The following is a 22,434-nucleotide window of genomic DNA, read 5'->3' as shown; positions in this document are numbered from 1 at the left end:
ACACAGGGCTCGATCCCAGGAGCCAGAGATCATGCAGAAGGCAGACGTCTAACCAAGTGAGCAACCCAGGCGCCCAGTTATTTTTGTATATTGGGTTCCCTGTAGAGGGTTATTCGTGGACTAGTGACAGGTGCTACATTTTTTCATTAGAGTGATGATGATGATGGAGGGAGTGAGATTCTAACATTTAATGATGAAATGTGTTCTTTATGGCATATTTAGTATGGTAGACATCACACCCCAGTGTAGATGACTCACACGACCTCACTGATCTCTCCAGTTACATTTTTTTCAGTGGCTAAAGAACCAGCTGTAACATTATGATTAAACTTGGTTTCTCTTTGTAGAAATAAACCCCTCACCCAACCACTGTTTACTTTTCATCCTAAAAATAAAAAAAGAAAATATTGTACATTTTTATTTTTTTAAAGATTTTATTTATTTGACAGAGATCACAAGTAGGCAGAGAAGCAGGCAGAGAGAGAGGGGGAGACAGGCTCCCCGTTGAGCAGAGAGCCCAATGAGGGGCTCGATCCCAGAGATCATGACCTGAGCTGAAGGCAGAGGCTTAACCCACTGAGCCACCCAGGTGCCCCAATATTGTACATTTTTAAACTGAGAGACTATCAATGCTAGTTTTACACTTAAGGAAAAAAATATTGTTTTTAGTTGACATCAGTTTCTCTTATTTCATAAAGGTGTTTATGTATTTGTGTCACTTTGGTGTAGTTGGTAGTGTGTGTGAAATGTTTGCGAGCATGAACAGTTGAATTGTTTCATTAAAATCAGCAGAACACAATACTTTAGTGCCTATTAAATCAAGTAAAATGAATTACCAAGACATTGTAATTAAAAGAAATAACAGCAATTTCACATTATTGGCCCAGAAGCATCATTATCCGTGTCCTCTGTGGACCTCAGGGAATTAAACTTGCCATTCAGGAATGACTTTCTCATTTAAGCCATTTCCATTGTTTGAGAGAGAGAGAGGAAAAAAAGCAAGTATAATAAGTATTTACTTCAGTGCATTTTTTCTAGTGAATAGCCACCAATTAAAAATATATTATTTCTTATCCTCCAGGCAATACGGCTAAAGTGTATATTGAGATTCAGGATGAAAATGATCATCCCCCAGTGTTTCAGAAAAAATTCTACATTGGAGGTGTATCTGAAGATGCAAGAATGTTTACTTCTGTGCTCAGAGTTAAGGTACGAAAACATTTATTAAGATACCAAACTAACGTTAAAACAAAGAGCTCAGACTTTGCAGATAAAGTGTAACCATGTAGTTTGTATTGACTGAGTACTTATTCATGTTGTTTAAACAAAAGTCTGAAACTCAGAGATACATGAGTTTAATTAGCCAAACTAAATACAGAATAGTTATGAGGCAAATACTATGCAACTTTTATGTTCTATTTTTACTGTGAAAATAGGAAAAATTACTTATGATAATTTACTCTGAATAAGATATTAAATCATTAAAATGGATGGCTCCCAGTAGATTTGTATGCTTCCCATAGGTTTAATTCAGGGTAACTCCAAAGATTTGCAAAGTGGAGTTTCTAGTGGCAAATATAAAATTACTGTTTTTCTAATAGAAGGAATCATGTGATAAATTATTTTTTTTTCTGCAGCATTTTTTAATATTAAAAATCTGAGATAAATGTAAAACATACTACTACTAATTTTAGCACTTTACTAAAAGTTAAAAAACTCAGATATATCAGAAAAAAATCACAAACCTACTTAGACTTTTTTGTTTTAAAAATTAATTTATTTGACAGAGAGAGTACAATCAGGGGAACAGGCAGAGGGAGTGCGAGAAGCAGGATCCTACTGAGCAAGGAGCCCAACATGGGGCTGGATCCCAGGACTCTGAGATCATGACCTGAACCAAAGATCATGACCTGAGCTGCCCAGGCACCCCTACCCAGAATTTTTTAAAAGCCAACATCCAAGACAAAAGTTGATAATTCTTCATTTCTCTCCAATAAGTCATCATCAAATATGTTGAAAGATTTTATAAATGGTTAGCAGCATATAAAGTTACAATAGGTTTGTTACTGAGAAATAAATTGATAAATACTGTATTACATTGGAGAGAAATTTTAGAAGCTAGAACATTTTGGATTATTTTAAGATTTTATTTATTTATTTGTCACAGAGAGAGCTAGAACACAAGAGTGGTGTAAGGGGCAGAGGGAGAAGCAGACACCCCATTGAGCAAGGAGCCCAGTATGGGGCTCAGTCCCATGACCCCAGGATCATGACCTGAGCTGAAGGCAGACGACACTTCACCAACTGAGCCATGCAAGCCTCCCAGCATTTCATATTCTTAATTACAGTTATTTTTCTAAAAGTATTTTAAGAATATTTTTTAAATAGCATTAATACACATGCATAAAACCTAAATTTCCCTGGGTGAATCCAACTGGTGGTTGCATCTACTTTCAGTCATGATCAATGAGTTGCCTTTCTTTTCTTGATAATAGGAGAACTATGAGTAGAACTCTTCTTACACATAGCCTTATCGTCTTATGTACAGAAGTATGAAAGAGGAAAATCAGCCAAGCAAATGAACATGCCAAATAGCTCCTTCATAGTGCCAAAAACTGACTCCTTATCAGAATCCCCCTTCAAACTAAAAGTGGTCCACAAATGGTCAACACATTATATGTAAATTGCATGATTTGCAAGTAAAAAATGACTCCAAAGGAGTTTTAAATTTTTGTCCCATGAAGTGTTGATTGGTTCAGTTCATTCATTTAGTTGGCAAACACTTTTTTGAGTACTCATAGTGTGTACTGTTCTTGAAGTTGAACTTAGAGCAGTTCAAAAAAACAAACAAAAACAGCATTACCACCCCAGTACTTCAAACCAGTGAAAGAAACACGTCACTGATGGATAAAATCAGTAACTACTTAGTACAAAGTCATGTATGTGGTCAAGGGCAAGATGTGGATTCCTAGGTTAGGAGTATTCTGCTCGTTCCTCTGTCCAGTCCCTCAAGCTAGTGGGAGCCTGGAGGTCAGCATGGCTGGAAGATTGGTTGGAGATGAAATTCGAAATGTGGCCCAGGACCAGAACATGGGGTTTACCCTCGATGTGTTAGAAAGGAAGTCTTTGAATGGTTTTTTTCAGAGGTGTGACATAACCGATGTAAGAGGATTATTCCAGATGTTGTGCAGGGTTAGTGTGGGGGTGGTGAACAGCGTTTTCAGACAAGAGGAGCCACAGAGCCCAATGTATTACTTTCCAGAAGAGACATGACAGTGGGCTGAACCACAGTGGCGGTTTGGGGTAATGGTCAGGAGGGAGGCCAAGATAGCAAAGAGGATATGCTGATGGATTGTATGTGGGGCATGAGAGAAAATCAAGAATGACCCTTAGGTTTTGTTCCAAGCAGGTCCCCATCCCTCCCCCAGGTACTGTCATAGCAGGCATCAAGAGTTCATTTTTGGAGATTTTTAATAAGGCAAGGCAGTCAGAGATGCTGATCTCGATTCAGGGAAGAAATCATGGGCCAGGATGAAATGACCTAGAATATGGGCATAGATGGAAAGGTCCACAGACTAAGCCCTGGCACTCACCTCTTAGACCTCGTGGAGAGAGTCCTTCAGAGGATACCAAGAAGCTGCTGCCATGAGGGGACAGGAATGCCAGGGGAACGTGGTCTGTGTGCCCCATAAAGAGTAGATTGGTAAGAGAGGGAATTATCAAAAGTCAGATGCTGCTGTGAATAGAATGCCTGAGGATTTTTCTATGACTGTTCATCATGAGAGCATTTATAGTGGAAAAAAAGAAAAATGAGCCAAACTTGAAAATAGCCCATTAATAAAGGGGATTTCTCCAGAGGCCTATAGATGATTGTAGTGAGATACTTATGAGTGATACAATCTGATGCTGGCAGGTGCTTGAGAGGAATTGGGAGAAGGTGGCAAAGGAAGTGGAAGGATATTCTAGAAGCCTCCATCCAGATAGAGAGATGTCTGCCAGTCTGCCCCAGGCTCTCTGCCAGCTGAAGTCTGGGGGTAGCTCTCTGAGATGGCTGCCGAAAGCCATATCTCCTGGAGGGGAGGGGACAGTTTGGGGACAAGAAATCAGAAAGTTAATAGTCTGAGAGAAGGCTGGGATATTTAGGGAATATAGGTAATGATGGGTTGTGAGCCCCAGGGGACCCCTGGAAAAGCCTGGTGGCAGAGGTGAGGTGGGAATCTGGGTCGCCCCTAGAAGGGAAAGGGCTGGGTGGGCAGACGTGTCTGCGTGGTGACAGGTGCTTTGGAATGAACACATGGACATCATATGATGAGGTGGACAGGCGGGGCTAGTTTCTCTGGGACTACTGACAACTCTGAGGGACACCCCACTTTTCCTTTTCCCAGGAGGTACTTGGGTTCTTTCCAGGTGGCCAGCCTTATGCAGTGTAATATTCCACACGAGTCAGAGAAGAGGAATGGAGAGAGAGGGAGAGAGGAAGTGTGGGAGGAGAGGACTTTAACAAGAACGCACTGATGCAGTATGTGCTGTAGCAACCAATTCTGTTAGGAAAGCACAGGTTTCTCCCGTGGATTCCAAGGAAGGAGACACTTCAGTTGGTGACAGAACACGAACTGCTCGCTGCCAGGGAGGTGAAGAATTTGAGCAGCCCTGAAGGGTGGTTAGACTTTCTCCCAGCGAAGCTTAAATGAGGCAGAGCCTGTGCATCTAAGCAGAGGAAACAGGGAGTCAGAACCCAGAAGGAAGAAGCATGGAGTGTGTTTGTGGAGCAGTGATTGGAAGCAGGGAGCTCAGGAGCTGACTGGAGTCATGCATCTTAACTGGGGGATGCTTTCAGGAGCTGTCCGTAGCCTTGATGCCTGGAATCTCCTTCTTTCCAAGTTTAATCAGAGTGAAAGTGAGTTAAGCAGTCCTTTTCAATTCATGCTTAAAGCTGCAGAAATCGTATTGGAAACAGCAGTGCATCAGACCAGCCCGAGTACAGGAACTTGACGGAAAGACCCCTCACGAAACCGGGAGGGAGTTCTCACACCGATCACTGTGTGGTAGTGGGGTGTCCCTATTTTATCTACTATACATGCAAGTTAATTTCTTGTAATTCCGCATGGGATGCGTAATCATAAATCTTATATTTAAATTTAAAAAATTGTGTAACATGCAGGAAAGGGAAGAGGAAATATAGAGTTGACTAAGAAAGGTGAAACTTTAAAATATCGGTGAATAAAACTATACTCACTAGCTTAAAATATGGAGAGTGGATTAAGGGCATTGCTAAAGATACTTGACAGTAAAGGCAACACAATGAGAGCATGATTCAAATGAATTCTGCCGTATAAATGACCATAAAAAAAAGTTGTGTATATGTGCCCTGAAGCAGCATATCTGATATGCTTAGAGACTGGTTCCAAGTTCAATTTCTTAGAAAATACATATTGTATTCCTAGCATATGCTGAAAATAAGGAGGTGAACAGAAAAGACTCCCCCTCAGCGCTTACAGAGTTAACATTCTAGTAACTAGACAAAAGAGTAAATAAGTCAGTCTTTTATTTATATAGACACATAAGAGATTTGGTTTCTGGCTCAAGAATGTGAACGCTCATGTCATGTTAAAGTACTTCTTGGGTTGTGTCAAGAGGACACAGAACACAAGTATTAATCTGGGAAAATCAGCATTCACTACAGTTTCATGTTGATATCTCTGTCACCACCAGTCCCACCAAATTGATTTCTATTGGTCACAAGCCATCAGTTGTTTTAATTGCAGGGAGAGAGAGGGGAAAATCAATAGTAATTTCTCTCTCCAGTCTTTGACACAAGAATTAACATCAGTTAAACGTATCACCTCTGGTGTATACCCCAAAGAACTGAAGGCAGGAACACAACCAGGCACAGGATTGTTCTGGGCAGCATCATTCACAATAGCTGAAAGGCAGCCCCAACCTCAACGTCCGTTAGCAGGTGACTGGATGGACCTGATTGCGGTGCATACTTGCAGTGGACTAGTATCCAGTCTGCAGAAGAAGGCAGTGTTGACCAGTGCTACATCACGCCTAAACCTTAAAGACCTTAAGTGAAATAAGCCAGACACAAAAAGGCAAATGTATAATTCCACTTTTATGAGGTTCTGAGACAGCAAAGCAAATGGTGGTTTGCCAGGACCAGTGGGGAGGGGGGATGGGAGTTCATGGTTAAGGCAGCAGAGCTTCGATTTGGGAAGATGAAAACATGCTAGACAGGAATGGTGGTGATGCTCACATAGTAATGTGATTGTACTGAAGGCAACTGATGCATACACTGAAAAATGGTTTAAATGGTATGTTTTATGGGATGGCTATTTTAGCTCCATTAAAAAAAAAAAAAAAAAAAAAAAGTCCCAAAGGGTGAAGGGCATCTCCAGTGTTGGCAGAATATGAAAAGTGTTCCTTCCAAAATTGTCATTCCTCATTGGTACCCATCCCTCTTAGTTTGATGTGAATGTGAATCTTACATTCAGCTTCAGAGGTAAAGATTTGCTTTAGTCTGTTTTTCATTGATTATGTAACTGGATTTTAAAGTTTTGTTCTCCAACACAACATTATGGCTATCAGTATTAGCTGCAAATATCTAGTCGTGATGCTCTCAGCCTGCAGGGAGTGTGTTTCAGGATCTCCAGCAATTTTTATGTTGAAAAAGCTCTAGGGGTACCTGGGGGTCTCAGCCGGTTAAGCATCTACCTTCCACTCAGGTCCTGGGATCAAACCCCACATCGGGCTCCTTGCTCAGCGGGGAATCTGCTTCTCCCTCTGCCACTCCCCCTGCTTGTACTTTCTCTCCCTCTCTCTCAAATAAATAAAATTTTTTTTTTTTTTTTTAAAAAGCCCTCAGGGGAACGCCTGGGTGGCTCAGTTGGTTAAGCAGCTGCCTTTGGCTCAGGTCATGATCCCAGCGTCCTGGGATTGAGTCCCGCATCAGGCTCCTTGCTTGGCGGGGAGCCTGCTTCTCCCTCTGCCTCTGCTGCTACTCTGCCTGCCTGTGCTCGCTCGCTCTCTCTCTCTCTCTCTGGCAAATAAATAAATAAAATCTTTAAAAAAAAAAAAAAAAAAAAAGCCCTCAGGAAATTTAGATGCCCCTAACTTTGGGTCAAGGCCATTAGTTGAATATCACTTACTGAAATGTCCTCTGCTAATTAAAAAATGGCTGATAAATTTGGTTACATCAGAATAACAGATCACTATGACATGCTGTAAATGATGAAAAGCAAAGCAAAGCAATAAGCTAAGGACAATTATTTTGCAACATATATATCTTTAAAAGTCAAAGAACTATGCAGAACACAGAGAAAAACTCCTCAAAAGCAACCCTGTAACTGATGAAAACAAGGTTGGAAAAATTCATGAGAATTTGAAATATTACTCATAATTTTCTGTGTGAGCTAAGGAAGATTAAGCTGAACATTTGAACATGAACTTTTTTGGTCCTCTTTGTCCTTTGGAGAATATTAATCACTGAATATACCTTACTGTTAACAATAGCTGCCATTTGTTTGTCATTATTTTTCTGAGGACTGTCAAAAACTCTTCATATTTTAGCCTATGGAATTTATTTAAATACAAGCAAACAAGTAAAACACCTACTTCTACGGTAGGTGTGCATTATTTTTTATTGCACTGTTGGGGGCAAGAGCTATTAGTAAAGTTTAGTAACTTTCCAAATATTACTCAGCCCATAACCAGTGAAGTGAGAATTTGGTCCGGTTTACTTTTTTTAAGGACTTTGCTGGTAACTTCCATAGCCCCTGCTTCCCATAGGAAGTGAGGAGTAGAATCATGGCAGAAATGGAATGTTGGCAGAAATAACAGAACAGGGGCGCCTGGGTGGCTCAGTGTGTTAAACCTCTGCCTTCGGCTCAGGTCACGATCTCAGTATCCCGGGATCGAGTCCCGCATCCGGCTCTCTGCCTGGCAGAGAGCATGCTTCCTCCTCTCTATCTCTCTCTACCTGCCTCTCTGCCTACTTGTGATCTCTCTCTCTGTCAAATAAATAAATAAATAAAATCTTAAAAAAAAAAAACAAAACAGAACCTATTAAGTTTCTGTGAAAAATTAGGAGACAATTAACAAGGCAACTAATTGCTTTTTGAATTTAGGTGGCCTCAGTGAATCATGATTCTCTCTATTAAAATAAAAATCAGATCTGGTTTTAGAAGCACTGCTCAATTTAGTAACTAATTTTTCCAGTTTACTGCATGTCTTTTTAACTGGAACAAAGACCCTGACTTAATGCAAATCTAGGGAGAGGTTAAGTAAGTATGATCAGGAAATCTCTGACTTATGAAGATATTTTCCAGAAGTTAGTGTATATAGTAAGTCCCTCTCTCTACAGACTGCAGATGAGAAAAACTCAGTGTCAGAAAAATTGAATTAAAATGTTGACTCGATGTCTACTGAATGTCAAAGAGATGATGAATATTGCATCTCTGAGCTATTAGAGGGCCCAGATTTAAGAAAGTTATGGACTAAAAGAAAATACGATTCTGAAAAAGCATCAACAAGGGAACAGTTCTCACTGTCAGATCCTTAATTCTTTATTACATTTTCTCAATAAGCATGAGACACAGGATTTAGCAGAATAATGCTGTTGAGAGAAAAAAAAAAACTGGGGGCACTGTAAGAGGATGCAGATGTCCTTAGGGGCAAAGTATGTAGAAATCCACAAGGTGAACAGTGGAGGTTGGTAACATGTCTGTTGTATTCTATGAGGCTCAGCACTGTGCCTGCTCCTTCGCGTCTGATGGAAAACAATTCCAGCCCATTAGTGAGGTTTACCGTGTTTCCCCAGCACGGCATCTTGTACTAGACCCATGCCTGGCTCACGTCCAGGAAGATACTAATAGCAACCCCATCCCTTATGTTTACACGATGCTGGGTACTCTAAGTACTTCTCAGGAATTAACTCGTTCAGACTCCTCCGAAACTCTGTGGGGTTCTTACATTATTCTCCATTTACGGATGAGCACACACAGGCACTGGAGCCCTATGTCACCTGTCCACAGCTGGTCAGGAGGGCACTCCTGCCCGGAGACCACACTCAGCCATCTCCCCGGTGCCAGAGTGGGGGCCTGGTTCAGATCACTTGGGACTCAGTCCCAGAAATTAAGTAGTGGTGGGGCATTACACTTCACCTCTCCCGGCCACTCTTATCTTCCCTCTGGCAAATAACTGCTTTAGGACTGGGTGCCTTTTAAAGCCTTTAACTATTTCTGATACTTGTATGTTCCTTAACCTTAGAGAAACTGTGGTGTGTGTGCCGGAGGAGGGGGGGATGCCAAGTGCCCTGAGAAAACTGTTGTATTTGAGAACTGCATTTAAAGGTCAGGAGTGTGGATTACTTAATTCTGAAATCGAAAACACCATGCTTATCTCAGTTTTTGTGGTCTCTGTCACTAGAAACCAATGGCTTATTTTAAGACCATTTTCTTCCTCAGCACTCCATACAATAGACATGTTAACAAGGAGCAGTTTGAACAAAGATCTCCTAAAATACTGATTTTGAGTCCCCTTTGCCAGCTATGGGAAACACAGTTTTATGCAAACACCTATTATTTCAAGAGGCACAGGTGCCTCAGGGCCTGTTGGCCTTCTTGGCTATGACCCTATGACTGAAATACTAGGTGTCTAATTTAGAACTTAGACACATTATATTTTGATTGTGTATCTGTGTGTTTTCTCTATTATAATTCAAATGTCATGCTTCCCCACAAATTTAATGGCATTATAGATATACTGTGCTTAACCACCTCAAATTGGTGTTTGTTTAAAATTTTATTTTTATTTCTTTTACATATAGCCATGGATTTTACCCTCTTTAGTCAGGACATTCCTCTATGAACTATGTAAATAGACTACTGATTTTCAGAGAAGTACAGATACTCTTTCAATGAAACTTTTTTTAAAAATTATTTATTTATTTATTTGGCAGAGAAAGAAATCACAAGTAGGCATAAAGGCAGGCAGAGAGAGAGGGGGAAGCAGGCTCCCCACCGAGCAGAGAGCCCGATGCAGGGTTTGATCCCAGGACCCTGGGATCATGACCTGAGCAGAAGAGAGAGGCTTTAACCCATTGAGCCACCCAGGCGCCCCTCAGCAAAACTTTCTTGAGCCTGATTCCAACACAGAGTTACAGGACCTCTTATTTCCCTGGGAGTTTCTCTTCTTGCCAAAATTAGAGCTTAGGGTTGGTATCTTTTGAATTTCAGGCATTCGTCATACTTCTCTGTTTATTTACCTCCAATGGAGACACCACTTGTCAAGAAAATTGTTTGTTTGGTTTTTTCCTAACAACTGGTATACTTTTGTTATATAGTCTTGGATTATGTTGTAGTGAATGATATTTTCCTTTTGCTTTGTCTGCTGGAGTCTTTAAGTCAAATATTTGATTCATCGTTAGCAATTGTAGAAGATAAATGCAAGGCACACATGGCATGCTAGCTTTCTAGTCTAGTTTCCTTGAAAGGATTTGCTTTTTATCTCTGTCATCATCCCCTTTAACTCTTTTTATGTTATTAAACCTTAACAGAGTTTTGGAAATGGCCTTATACCTATTTTTTGAAATCTGTAGGGAATATGCAAACAAATGATCACTAAATACTCTGTTTCCAAGAATCCAGGCACACATTTTTCCCTTGTGCAGGTTGAGATCTGTAAAGTTCTGATACATAGCTTGTGTCTTTATTGGTATGAACAAGTATAAAATTATAGTTTCATTGGTATTGGTATAAATGGACGAGACCATGGCTTTCCTTTGCTGCAAATGGACTGTTCAGATAAAATAATTTTGCATATATAAGTTTTATTCTTTATCTTTTCCTTCTCTATGAAATCAGCCTTTCTATTATCAGAGAAGGGAGATCTAAAATCTTCTGTTCACATGGTAGTAACTTAATCTACACTTCTTGGTTTGAATGTGACTTAATTAAGAACTGTCTTGATTTCTTTTTCTTAAAATAGAAAGGGACCTATTTTTTTTTTTCCCCGAGCTGTTTGTTTCTGAAAAATGAGGAAGTTTTTGGGTCCTTACAACTAGATGAAAAGTGACTCTCATAACTGGAAATTTCCTTAAAAGTAGAGAGCTTGAGGAATTTTTGTGGGTTTTAAGCCATTGGACATGATACATGAAAAGGAAATACTTTATTCAATGAATGGCCAAATCATTTTGCCTTTCCTGAATTCATTGGTGGCTCATGCATTCCAGAGTCTGTTCACACTCTGTTGGGTTTATAAATTTATTTAAGGCCTGCATGTCTTTTAAGTGATTAAATGCATAACAATTCAGGGTGTGGATGGGGAAATATCATCTTCTACATTTTCTGGTAGGAGATTTTGTACGTTGTGGGACAGTAATAGTTGTGTTTGTGCTCCCATATTGTTTCAAGGATCAAGTCTTCCTCCCTCTGGTAGGAATGTTGACACTCATCTTAAAAATCCCAGAATCCTACTGAAAGTGAGGGTTGGATTGTTGATCACAATTCCAGAGATGATTCAGGCAAACGAGAATTACTTCTGTCTGAAAATGTCCTGTACTTTCTTAAACCTCTGTTCTACTTGTTGTCACCCTGACCTGACACAAAAGGCTGAGAACACCAATCTGAGCAAAAGTGATAAATCATATTTTTAAAAAGTTTTGTTCATATCTCTCTAAATACATTTTAATTTTGAATCACCTGTTAATATTGCCAGTAGGAAAAGTAAAATACTAGATTCCTTTCGTATGTATTATGAAGAAAATTTAGATCCAAATGAGTCATAAAAAATGGCTGATTTTTCTGAGTACTTTTAATGAATTGTCCTTAATGAAAACCGGGTGGCCTAAGGCAAGGTTATGTACATAAAGAGAACATAACTTACTTGGGTTAGTTCATGAACATTGTACATCTAAGAAATGCCAAAAGAATTTAAAATTAAAAAAAAAAACAAAACAAAAACAAAAAAACGAAAAACAGGCATGGTAATGTCTGAATTCACAAGACAATAGTTTAAGCCTAAGAATAACAAAACTGTAAACTAGAGCTTCCCATCAAGTAGATTCTGAAACTTTATGTGGTAGCTACACTAGTTTTTATAAACATATCTCCTTTTTATAGTGCTTCCTTTTATTTGTTCCCAGGATTTTTTCACCTAGGCAGTCAATGGCCTCTTATGATCCAAGTAATCTATAAAAAGACAAAGTCAATGAGGTTCATAGTAATTATTTTGATGTTACTTTTTTATTTTTTTTTAAGATTTTATTTATTTATTTATTTATTTGAGAGAGAGAGAACACAAGTAGGCAGAGAGGCAGGCAGAGGGAGAGGGGGAAGCAGGCTCCCTGCCGAGCAGATAGCCCAATGCGGGGCTCCATCCCAGGACCCTGAGACATGACCTGAGCTGAAGATGGAGGCTTAACCCACTGAGCCACCCCAATGTTCATAATAATTTGAAAGACTTTATTGCCACCTGAAACCATAAGACCCCAAGAGAGGTTACGAACTAGTATCAAAGATCTCCAATCCAGAGTGTATGGAACTCTAACAAAATGATGATTCAAAACAAAACGTCCAAGATAAAAAGATAGCAGTAAGACTGGAATAGGCCCTACATGAAGATAGAAAAATTGGCAAACAACAACAGCTACAACAAAACCAAGAACGTAAAACAAATACCAAAACACATAAAGAGGCATTCAGTTTTGTTAACTACTAGGAAATTACAAAATAAACCACAAGAGACCACCCTGTGTTCATCAGAATGGCTAAGAGACCAAAGAAACCAAATTTTGCAACAGCCAGGGTTTGCAGATATTGCTGATGGGATGTAAGTTAGTACAACATTATGGAAAGCATTGTCTATCAAGTAGGAACATATGCATAACTCTGACTCAGAATTTCTGCCCCTAAATATTGGTACAGCAAAAATGCACACATATGTTCATAAAAGATAGGTACCACAAATCTACTTTTTGTAGCTATGTTCCTTATTGTAACATCGAAAAGTTGAAAATGTCGCTGTCCAGCCCTAGTATGTGTATCAGCTATAGTATATTTGTACAATAGAGTTCTGCAGAGCAATGAAAATGGATAAATTATGTCTACATGCAGCAGCACAGATGGCTCTCAGAAATGCAATGTGAGCAGATGAATTCAGACCAAAAATTACCTAAGCCTGTTTATATGAAGTTCAAATAAGAAGACGTAGTCAAATCAGAATAGTTATTTTTGAGGGGGGAGTGCAGATAATGCTCTATTTCTTGATGTAGATTCTGGCTACCCCTAGAGATATAATTTGGAAAAATTTTAGAAATGTTATTAAAATTTAGAAGTGCCTGGGTGCTTTAGTGGGTTAAAGCCTCTGCCTTCAGCTCAGGTCATGGTCCCAAGGTCCGGGGATCAAGCCCCTCATTGGGCTCTCTGCTTGGCAGGAAGCCTGCTTCCCCACCTCTGTCTCTGCCCACCTCTCTGCCTACTTGTGATCTCTGTCAAGTAAAAAAATAATAATCTTAAAAGAAAAGAAAAGAAATGTTATTAATATTTAAAAGCATAAAAACAAAGGAAAGATGCTTACTTAAATTTCTCATCATTTTAAGCTATTCCTCTAGGAAGATAAAATAATTGTGACAGAAGGGGAAGAGGGTTGCATTTTTCTTGTTAGTTCTCCGTTTAGTTAATACTTAAAATTTTTCTGTTTTATTGGGAAAACCTGGGTGGCTCAGTCAGTTAAAGTGTCTGACTTGATTTCAGCTCAGGTCATGATCCAGAGTCTTGGGATCAAGCCCTGCATGGGTCTCCCTGCTCAGCAGGGAGTCTGCTTCCTTCTCTCCCCTCCTCCTGCTCTTGCTCTGTCTCTCTCAAAGTCTTAAAAAATATATATATTTTTAATGTTTGTTGAAACAATGTCATATAGTTTTCTTATGGTTTCTAGTAAGAAAACACGTTTTGGAACACTGTGTTATTGGTGCAAGTGACTGAGAAGTGCCAGCCATCACGTACACTGAGTTAGATGAGGATGATGACATTGGTAAGCGAACAAGCACATGGTTTTATCTGGTGCTTGGTTCCAGAATCTCGAATCTTGTAAGCCAGAGAGATGAGATTTGGACCTGACAATGGGGTAGTCATGTCAACAGGCCAGAAATAGATTGACAGGTCCCCGTGTCCCCAAGACATACAGGGACAGGCGGAGGTCTTGCTGCTGTTTTCCATCCCCTAGAATTATCCGCACTAGGGGGTAAGGAGACACTACAGGAAAGGGATTGAAGTCACAGAAGAGCTGAGTGGAAGAAGGATTTAAGCCCTCAGCAGGAGCAGGCAATCACAAGAAAAGACCCGTCTGCATTGGAGACCTAGAATGCTGGGACAGTGAGCTCAGAACACACATCCCACCATGGCAAGGCCAGGTGATGCAGAGACAACCGCTTCTGAGGGGCAGGCTCTTTGTGGATTTCCTGTTTGGGGTTAGGGCTAAAATGAGAGAGTGGGGTGGAGTTGAGACCAAAGATACAAAAAAACAAAACAAAACAAAAAACCCAACAGACCAAAAACCAGGCCCATCTGTGGGCAGGAAATGAACGCAGGCTCCTGTTCCATCTGTGTGACAGGAACTACTGAGGGAATGTGGGGAGTCTTCATTTAAGTCACTGTGGATTAAAGTTTAATCCAATGTTATGAATATGCTAAATCCCAAGAGCATGAAAAATAAGGTTAATGAATACGAAACATAAAGGCCATAAAAGTAAAGTCTTAATACTTATTAAGTTTTAATATTTACATCTATATCTCTCTTCTAAAAACACCATGATGAAGACAAACCTGAGAGAGAGTGTGGACAGGAGCGGGTTGGGGGGGTGGTTTGCAGAGGGAGAAGCAGGCTCCCCATTGAGCAGGGTGTCCCAGACAAGGCTCATCCCAGGACTGGATCCCAGAACCCTGAGATCATGACCTGAGACGAAGGCAGATGTTTAACCAACTGAGCCATCCAGGCAGTGCTGTGTTATTTTTTAGCCACTACTGGGCTTCATAAACTTGGACAGATTTCCTAATTTTTGTAAGCATCACATCTGCAAGTTACAAGACTGTATAACAAAATTCTCATGAATATAAACAAGAAAATGCATACAGAGCAGTGGTATGGTGCCTGGCTCACACAGTTCTCATGCTTGGTGCGTGTAAGTTACCAAACACAATTCGAAGGAATGCTCGTGTATTTCATCATTGCCCTTGAAACTAAATAGTGGACCTATCTTTCTAGAACTCAAGTTAGTATCAGTATAGAATTCCAGGTTTTCTTATGTGAATGACAGAATAAGAAATCGTTGTAAATGCTAAAATTAACATAAAAACAGTTTCTTCCATTATGTAATGACTAGGTATACCCAACCTTGGAAACACACTAAGAAATTATCCCATTGAGAAATAATCCATGTAACTTTTTCCCACTTGCATTTTGTTTCATTATTGAAGTACGTACCCTTTATTTATTTCACCCATCTTCCACCCACCTCTCTTCTGGAAGCCACCAGTTTGTTCTCTGTATGTAAGAGTCTGGGTTTCTTTGTTGTTTTTGTTCCTTCCTTTCTTTGTTCATTTGTTTTCTTTCTTAAATTCCACATATGAGTGAAATCATACGGCATTTGTCTTTCTCTGATTTAGTTCTCTTAGCATAAGAGAACTAGAGGTAGTTCTATCCATACACATAACTGCAAATGGTAAGATTTCATTCTTCTTTCTGGCTGAGTAATATGCCATTGTGTTTTATAGCTATATACACAGGTGTGGTGTATCCATTTGTCAGTCGACAGACATTTGTCCCCTTTCCATAATTTGGCTATTATTGATAATGCTCCTGTAAATATCAGGGTGCATGTATCTCTTTGAAACAGTATTTTGGTGTCCTTTGGGTAAATACCTAGAAGTAAAATTAGCGGATCATAGGGTAGTTCTATTTTTAATTTTTTGAGGAAACTCCATACTGTTTTCCATAGTGGCTGCCCCGGTTTGCCTTCCCACCAACAGTGCACAAGGGTCCCCCTTTCTCCATATCCTCACCAACACCTGTTGTTTCTCAGATTGTTGATTTTAGCCATTCTGACAGGCACAAGGTGATATTTCATTGTTTTAATTTGCATTTCCCTGACGATGAGTGATGTTGAGCCTCATTTCATTTGTCTGTTGGCCATCTGGATGTCTTTTTTGGAAAAAATATTTATTTGCATCCTCTGCCCATTCTTTAATTGGGTTATTTGGTTTTTGCATGAGTTTTATAAGTTCTTTATATATACCTCTTCTCTATCCACTCATCTAGTGAGGGACACTCATGCAGCTTCCATATCTTGACTTCTGTAAAGAATGCTGCAATAAACATTGGGGTGCATACATCTTTTTGAATTAGTGTTCTGTTTTCTTTGGGTAAGTACCCAGTACTGGAATTAATGGATCATATGGTCATTTTATTTTAATTTTTTGAGGAACCTCCGTACTATTATCCACAGTAGCTGCACGAACTTACATTCCTACCAACAGTGGACAGGTGTTCCTTTTTTCCCACATCCTTGTCAATTCTTGTTATTTTTTGTCTTTTTTTTTATTTTAGCCATTCTGACAGATGTAAGATGATATTTCATTGTGGTTTTGATCTGCATTTCACTGATATGAGTGATGTTGGCATCTTTTCATGTGTCTGTTGACCATCTGTATGTTATCTTTGAGAAAATGTCCCTTTAGATCCTCTGCCCATTTTTAATTGTATTATTTATTTTTTGGTGTTGTGTTGTATAAGTTCTTTGTATATTCTGGACATTAACTCCTTTTTGGAAATATCATTTGCCAGTATCTCCTCCCATTCAGTAAGTTGCATTTTTTTGTTGTTGTTGACTATTTCCCTTGTTGTGCAAAGGCTTTTTATTTTGGTGTAGTATCAATAATTTAATTTTGTTAAACTCTCTTGCCTCAGGAGACATCTAGAAAAATGCATTTATGGCTAATGTTAAAGAAATTACTACCTATCTTTTCTTTTAGGAACTTTATGGTCTCAGGTTTCACATTTAGGTCTTTAATTCATTCTTGATTCATTTTTGTTTATGACATAAGAAAGTGGTCCAGTTTCATTCTTTTGTATGCAGCTGTCCGGTTTTCCCAGCATCATTTGTTGAAGAGACTGCCTTTCCCATTGTGTATTCTTGCCTCCTTTGTCATAGGTTGATTGTCCATATAATCACAAGTTTATTTCAAGGCTCTCTATTCTGTCCACTGATCTTTGTGCCTGGTTTTGTGCCAGTACCATATAGTTTTGATTACTACAGATTTGTAGTGTATCTTGAAATGGGGGATTGCAATAACCTAAGTACATCACCAAGAAACTATTAGAACTGATAAATGCATACCAAAAAAGTTGTAGGGATGCATGATTACAGAAATCTGTTGCATTTCTATATACAAATAATGAAAACAGAGAAATTAAGTAAATAACCCCATTTACAACTGCACCAAAAAGAATAAAATATAACTAAGAATACCCTTAACCAGGAAATGAAAGACTGTCCTCCAAAAACTATATAAAACTATATAAAACACTGGTGAGAGAAACTGAAGATGACACAAACCAATGGAAAGATTTTTCATTCTCATGGAGTTGAAAAAGAAATATTGTTCAAATGTCCATACTACCCAAAGAAATCAACAGACTCAGTTCAATCCATAGTGCACTACCAACAGCATTTTTCACAGAGTTAGATAATTCTGAAATTTGTATGGAACCCCAGAAGACCTGAAATAGCCAGAGCTATCTTGAGAAAGATCAACTTGCATGGTTTTGTTTGTTTGTTTAAGATTTTATTTGTTTTATTTCACAGAGAGAAAGATCACAAGTAGGCAGAGAGGCACGCAGAGTGGTTGGGGGAGAGGAAGCAGGCCCCCCACTGAGCAGAGAATCCACTACAGGGCTCTATCCCAGGACCCTAAAATCATGACCTGAGCCGAAGGCAGAGCCTTAACCCACTGAGCCACCCAGGCGCCCCCAACTTGCATGTTTTAAATGAGATATTTCTTATATCAGCAATTGTTATTTATAAGACATATTTATATGTTTTTAAATGAGTACTATTATCTCAACACCATGCCATGAAGTATCTTTGTACATATTTTTTCTTTGTAATTATCAATGGCTTGGTATTTCCCTTTCAGGAAAATATAGCAACTTTCAGGAAAGGAAAAAAAAAAAAAAAAAACCTCCCCATATTTAGTGGTGAGTTTCTGAATAGCAAACCCTAACAGCACAGCTAGGAGAAATTTCATTCTTCAGGCAATACCCGTTCCAAATTATCCAGAGAACAGTTTTAAAAAGAAAATTTTTAAAAAGTGCTCATGGGGGGTTTTGGTCCTTATCTTACAACAGCAAACCATAACATTGGGTGAGGTTATCTTCTAGTAATTAATTAATGTCTGAGAAGTGGAAAAAAAATCTTGAAATTCTCTTAAATAAAACATAAAAATAATCAAGCAGTCAGTACAATTTCTTAAATAGACTTTTCAGAAAGAAGACACTAAAGCCATATTAAAAAAATAATCACAAACTGGAAAAGGCTGGCAATTTAATAATGTTAAATAGATCCATTAAATTCTCCCTTTGTAGACAGCTGTGGTCAAAAATGTCATTTTTCAAAGAAAAAGTATTAATAGAAAGTTTTGAACAGCAGAATATTTATCTTTCAAGATTATAAAATGAATTATCTGTTAAAAAGTTGAAAAATGCCCGAGTCCTTTCTCTGGCTTTAATGAATCACAGCATGACACACAATCTTTTCCAACACCATCTGAGCATATCAATGTTATGTTATATTAATAGTCATCGTGAAAATTAGGGATAACTCATGAGGAAAGGAAAAGAACACAATGAAAATGTGTAATCTCACCTACATTTATAAAGGTCTCATTATTGCATAATTGCCCTAAATGCAATTAAAACATGGAATTATTTCTTAGAATGTTATTTAATGGAGCAGAACTGCTAGGATAAAGATGTAAACAGCACAGCTTTTCCCCAGAGTTTGTGTTCCCCTTTGTCCTGCAAGAGAGATGCCCAGATAAAGCTACTTGTCTTAATTTAATTCCTACTGACTCTGAGAGGAGGAGGAGAAAAATGAAAAATCTCACACTTGAATTTTTAATAAGCTCCATTAGTTAGGTACAGGTGTCATGTCTCTGAAGCAAGGAGCCTGGGAAACACCTTCGGTCCAAGACCTCCTTCCCTCCACACAGTCAGTTTACTGGCAAATGCTACTTGGGTCCTGGAGTCAAAGATTCCAGGTTCTGCTCACCAGCCGTGTGATTTGGGCTCCTTGACGGAGTTTTACTGTCAAAAACACACTTCGGGAACAGCATCTAGAGAATGCTGCTGCTTCCTTCTACCCACCAGTGCTAAGGAAACTAAATGAAACCTGATTTATAGGGTACTTAGTCTGATTCAGAGCACTTGGTGCCCAGTCTGATTATCTCTTACGTTTTCCTAGATCTTTCTTGAATATAATCTTTTATTCATTTTGCTTTTCCAGTGCTGATGCTCAGCCTGTAGTCCCAGTCATTGTCAATGATAGTTCTTAATTGGGGGAAGAACTATTTGGATTATAGCAGGTTGGCCAAAGGCATTTAGGCTAAAAACAGATTGGCCAATGCTATGGCTTAGACAAAACAAAAACTAGAAATCTTATCAAATATAAATGTTATCCAGTAACAGTCTTTGATTTTCTTAACTTTGTGTAGAGTTGACACACAGCATTACATTAGTTTCAGGTGTGCAGCATAGTGATCCATTTCTCTGTATTTTGCCCCGTGCTCACCACACATGTAGCTCCCATCTGTCACCACACAATGTCTTGACAGTGCCTTTGACCGTATGCCCATGACTTACTCTTTCCATAACTGGAAGCCTGTGTCTCCCTCTCCCCTTCACCAGTATTTCTCATCCTCCCTTCCCTCTGGCAACAACCAATTTGTTCTCTGTATTTATGGATCCAGTTCTATTTTTTATTTGTTCATTACTCATTTCTGTTGTTTTTTAGATTCCAGATACAAGTGAAATTACATGGTATTTGTCTTTTTCAGTTTGACTTCACTTAGCATAACACCCTCAGGTCCATCCATCCATGCAATTGCAAATGCCAAAATCTCACCCCTTTTTAAGACTGTGTAATAATCCATGTGTGTATGTGTGTGTAAAATATATATATTTTAAATTTATTATTATATATAGTTATAATTATATATTTTATATATGTGCATATTATGTTCCTTTTTAAATTTTTTATTTTATTTTTTGAAGTGTTCAAAATTCATTGTTTATGCAGCACACCCAGTGCTCCATGCAATATGCGGCCTCCATAATACCCACCACCAGGTTCACCCAACCCTCCGACCCTGCTCCCCTCCAAAACCCTCAGTTTGTTTCAGAGTCCACAGTGTCTCATGGTTCATCTCCTGCTCTGATTTCCCCCAACTCACTTTTCCTTTCCTTCTCATAAGGTCCTCCATGTTATTCCTTAGCCTCCACAATTAAGTGAAACCACATGATAATTTACTTTCTCTGCTTGACTTATTTCACTTAGCATAATCTCTAGTCCTGTCCATGTTGATACAAAAGTTTGGTATTCATCTTTTCTGATGGCTGAGTAATATTCCATTATATATATGGACCATATCTTCTTTATTCATTCATCTGTTGAAAGGCATTTTGGCTCTTTACACAGTTTGGCAGTTGTGATCATTGCTACTATGAACATTGGGGAACATATGGCCTTTCTATTCACTACATCTGTAGCTTTGGGGTAAATACCCAGTAGTGCAATTGCAGGGTGATAGGGTAGCTTTGTTTTTAATTTTTTGAGGCATCTCCACACTGTTTTCCAACGTGGCTGCACCAACTTGGAATCCCACCAATAGTGTAAGAGGGTTCCCCTTTCTCCATGTCCTCTCCAACAATTGTTGTTTGCTGTTTTGTTAATCTTTGCCATTATAATTGGTGTAAAGTAGTATCTCATTGTGGTTTTGATTTGAATGTCTGTGATGGCTAATGATGATGAACATTTTTACATGTCTGCTAGCCATTTGTATGTCTTCTTTGGAGAAGTGTCTATTCATGTCTTCTGCCCATTTTTTTGATATGATTATCTGTTTCTTGGCTGTTATGTTTGAGGGGTTCTTTATAGATCTTGGATATCAGCCTTTTGTCCTTAGTGTCATTTGTTAATATCTTCTCCCATTCTGTGGGTTGCCTCCTTGTTTTGTTGATTGCTTCCTTTGCTGTGCAGTAACTTTTGATTTTGATAAAGTCCCAAAAGTTCATTTTTGCTTTTGTTTCCTTCACCTTTGGAGACATGACTTGAAAGAAGTTGCTGTGGCCAGTGTCGAAGAGGTTACTGCCTATCTTCTCCTCTAGGATTTTGATGGATTCCTGTCTCACATTGAGGTCTTTCATCCATTTATCTTTGCGTGTGGTGTAAGAGAATGGTCGAGTTTCTTGCTTCTGAACATAGCTGTCCAATTTTCCCAGCACCATTTATTGAAGAGAGTGTCTTTTTTCCACCATATATTTTTTCCTGCTTTGTCAAAGATTATTTGACCATAGAGTTGTGGGTCCATATCTGGACTCTCTACTCTGTTCCATTGGTCTCATGTGTCTCTTTTAGTTGTGCCAATACAGTGTTGTCTTGGTGATCACAGCATTGTGATAAAGCTTGAAATCAGGCAATGTGATGCCCCCAGCTTTTTTTCTTTCTCAACATTTCTTTGGCGATTCAGGGTCTTTTCTGGTTCCATACAAACCTCAGGATTGTTTGTTCCAGCTCTTTGAAAAATGTCAGTGGAATTTTGATCCGAGTGGCATTGAAAGTATAGATTGCTCTAGGCAGTATAGACATTTTAACAATACTTATTCTTCTGATCCATGAGCATGGAATGTTTTTCCATCTCTTTGTGTCTTCAGTTTCTTTCATGAGTGTTCTATAATTCCTCGAGTATAGGTCCTTTACCTCTTTGGTTAGGTTTATTCCCAGGTATCATAGGTTGTTGGTGCTACAGCATATGGAATCGATTCTCTAATTTCTCTTTCTATTTTCCTTGTTCATCTATAAGAAAGGAACTGATTTCTGCACATTGATTTTTGTATCCTGCCACATTACTGAGTTGCTGTATGAGTTCTAGTAGTTGGGAGGTAGGAACTTTTGGGTTTTCCATATAGAGTATCATGTCATCTGTGAAGAGAGAGAGTTTAACTTCTTCCTTGCCAACTTGAATACTTTTTATTTCTTTTTGTTGTCTGATTGCTGTTGCCAAGATTTCTAGTACTATGTTGAACAACAGTGGTGAGAGTAGGCATCCTTCTTGTGTTCCTGATCTCAAAGGAAAGACTGTCAGATTTCCCAGTTGAGAATGCTAT

The 22,434-nt window shown here is 38.9% G+C and overlaps 1 protein-coding gene across 1 annotated transcript in view; it reads left to right on the top strand.

Moving 5' to 3' along the window:
• The window catches only part of PCDH15 (protocadherin related 15), a 1,723,534-nt gene that overhangs the window by 1,613,725 nt on the left and 87,375 nt on the right, over positions 1-22,434 (top strand). Inside the window, exon 29 of the mRNA XM_032313059.1 lies at positions 1,082-1,209. Within this exon, the coding sequence (XP_032168950.1) occupies positions 1,082-1,209 (128 nt within the window). The remainder of the gene's footprint in view (positions 1-1,081; positions 1,210-22,434) is intronic.

Source organism: Mustela erminea, chromosome 14, assembly GCF_009829155.1.
Source record: "Mustela erminea isolate mMusErm1 chromosome 14, mMusErm1.Pri, whole genome shotgun sequence".
Lineage (NCBI taxonomy): Eukaryota > Metazoa > Chordata > Mammalia > Carnivora > Mustelidae > Mustela > Mustela erminea.
The sequence above is the reverse complement of the archived record's forward strand: the minus strand, read 5'-3'. Positions and strand labels throughout refer to the sequence as shown.